The sequence below is a fragment of the Sinocyclocheilus anshuiensis genome, unplaced genomic scaffold, assembly GCF_001515605.1.
Source record: "Sinocyclocheilus anshuiensis isolate Anshui unplaced genomic scaffold, SAMN03320099.WGS_v1.1 scaffold1075, whole genome shotgun sequence".
In the NCBI taxonomy this organism is placed as follows: domain Eukaryota; kingdom Metazoa; phylum Chordata; class Actinopteri; order Cypriniformes; family Cyprinidae; genus Sinocyclocheilus; species Sinocyclocheilus anshuiensis.
In genome coordinates, this window is record NW_015544163.1 from 2,186,598 (window position 1) to 2,189,218 (window position 2,621).

At 37.7% G+C, this 2,621-nt stretch overlaps 1 protein-coding gene across 1 annotated transcript in view; it reads left to right on the forward strand.

Moving 5' to 3' along the window:
• Window positions 1–844: 844 nt before the first annotated feature.
• Window positions 845–2,621, forward strand: part of LOC107695677 (butyrophilin-like protein 3) — an 11,046-nt gene continuing 9,269 nt past the window's right edge. Inside the window, exons 1-2 of the mRNA XM_016495682.1 lie at window positions 845–903; window positions 1,382–1,735. Coding sequence (XP_016351168.1) covers window positions 846–903; window positions 1,382–1,735 — 412 coding nt within the window. The 5' untranslated portion in view covers window position 845. The remainder of the gene's footprint in view (window positions 904–1,381; window positions 1,736–2,621) is intronic.

Here is a 2,621-nt window from a genome sequence, read left to right on the forward strand (position 1 = left end):
ATTAGTGGTAAACAGATTTGGCTTGATGTCTGCAATGGAGGGCTCAGAGAGACTATTCTACTCGAGCTCCGATAGCTCTCCAATAGACAGAAAGATAAATAAATAAATAAATATGCATAAAAGGGGGAGATGGGGAGGACGGGGGATGCCGAAATAACTAACACTGAAGTGGTAAGAGGCTGTCTTTTATACTTGGATATTAATTTGAAGATTAGATGGGCGTACTCCTCCCGAAATTTTGTTAAAAACTTCACTTAAGCGACACTTGCTAAATGCAATCCGTTTTTCCCTTTGTGTCAGAAATAGTGCAAGTCCTCGGAGTACTACATGATAAAAATGAAAAATGAAAAATATAAAGTTATATATGCAAGACCTCAATGTGGTGTGCTTGCTGTCTAAAAGGGCGGAGATGTTGTTTACACCACTTAATCAGTTGGTTAAACTAGTTAGAACCTGCACATTGATTTAAACACTTAAATCACATCACATTTATAAACCCTACTCAAAGCCTGAAGAAGTTGATGTTAGCAGCCCAGGTTATTAAGTAGTATGATGGGAGGGACTGTGTTATCACTTAAGTTGTTTAGTGATATGAGAAGATAAAACCAGACCAGGAATGATCTCCGTATGATCTCTCATATTATCTTATTTATTCACACTCTTGAGAACAGTGTTGAGTTGAAGGTAAGAATTAAGAAATAGGATTAGGTACATAGATTGACTAAGATTCACTGAATTTAGATTTTCTGAGTGTGTGTTATGTTAAAAACATATGCATGTTAACACAACATTTTGTGTGTTTTCTGACATGTTTTCTCTTCTTTTAGCATCCGTGTCATTCAGAGATGAAGTTCATTTGTTTGACTGTCCTGATTATTAATGGAGCTACAGATTCAAGATCAGGTAATTATTTGAAGGGCTGAAGTGTGTATTCATGTGTAAAAGAAAGAGGGAAGGAGATTGAATAACTTATGTAAGGGACGAAGTACAGTGAGCTGGTCATTATCCAACTGTAGGCTAGAGATTAATTTTGCAGTAATGATTGGTGTATTATCCTTTTTGCAAAGATATTTAGCATCTAAACAAACAATTGTACAAATATTACAAAAGGCCACAAGACAAATAATCAAATCCATAAATGCAAACAGCAAGATTTCAGCTTAATGAATTGAATGAATCCTCTGCTGAACGAACACAGAGCTAAAGTATGAAAGAAGAACAGGCGCTGCTTTAACATGCTTTTTTAAGGAAAAGTGTCACATGAGATACAAGACTGAGAAAGACGATAAGGATTCTTCAATGTATTTTAACTGTTGTAAATCTGTAGAGCACAAAACCATTATGACATGCTGTTTAGTTCTGCTCTCTTTCTCCGTTACAGAGCAGTATGAGGTAGTGGGACCTGTATATCCTGTATTTGCTGTAGCTGGTGAAGATGTGATTCTGCCCTGTTCAGTCAAACCCAACATCAATGTTGTGGACATGAGAGTGGAGTGGAATAGACCTAATCTGAAAGACTCACAACTAGTGCATCTCTATGAGGACCATGAAGACAGAAACACAGATCAGATTCAGTCCTACAGAGGGAGAACAAAACTGAATCATCAAGAACTACAGAGAGGCGATGCATCACTCAAACTCTCATCAGTCCAAGTCTCTGATGAAGGACGTTACAAGTGTTTTATTCAGTCTAAATCCTGGTCTGATGACGCCACTGTTGATTTTATTGTTGAAGGTGAGTAATTGGTGGATGTTTCCATTTATTCGTTCTAAAATGCTGGGATAAAATCAGGCACGTGCACACATAGACATCAAGGGGGCTTGAGCACCTGCCCTTTTTCTTCCTCGAGAGAAAGTGCCCTTTTTTTCTGGGGAGTTTTTTTTAATATATATATAAATTAATACTTGTATTATGTGTGCGTGTGTGTGTTTCTGTTTGCGCACAGCTTTCCCTGTCGAACAAATAAAAAATCAAATATCAGGTCGGGTCGGGAAATGTTGAGACTGTCGAGTTCTGATGCCTTTCTCCCCTCTGCGTCTCCACACACGGTACGCAGCACAGCAGTGTAGCACACATTGATCGGCACATCACTGACAGGCAGAGAGCCGCAGAAGTGAAGCCCTCCGTCCCTTTCCAGTTGTGTTTGTCTTGGTGTGGAGGTGAGTGGTGATGAACAAAAGACTAAGTAACCTGTGCCTCGAATTCACAGCTAATTATCCAAAAGGTATATAGTTAATTTGTCTCGCAAACATCCATGACTCATGAGCTACCATGTAATAAGTTAGCTAAAGTTTAGCTAAGGCAATATATCATGGGCATATAGGCTAACTTAATGGAGAAACGACAGCTGAATACAGTAAAATTAATTTGAATTAATTTAATTAATTTTACTGTTAAGTAATTAAAATGCGCTAATTTGCATACGTTTGACAAGGCTTTGCAGATGAATAGGATAAACAAAATAACTATAGCATATCACCGCAGAACTTCCGCAGTTATTAGTTAATGACTTGCATCTTTTCCCTTGAAATGTTATGTTTCAATATTCAGATAGCTTGTTTTGGTTAATTTAAAAGAAATCTACAGAAGCAACCAGACGAGGGCTTAAAACAAACACCTT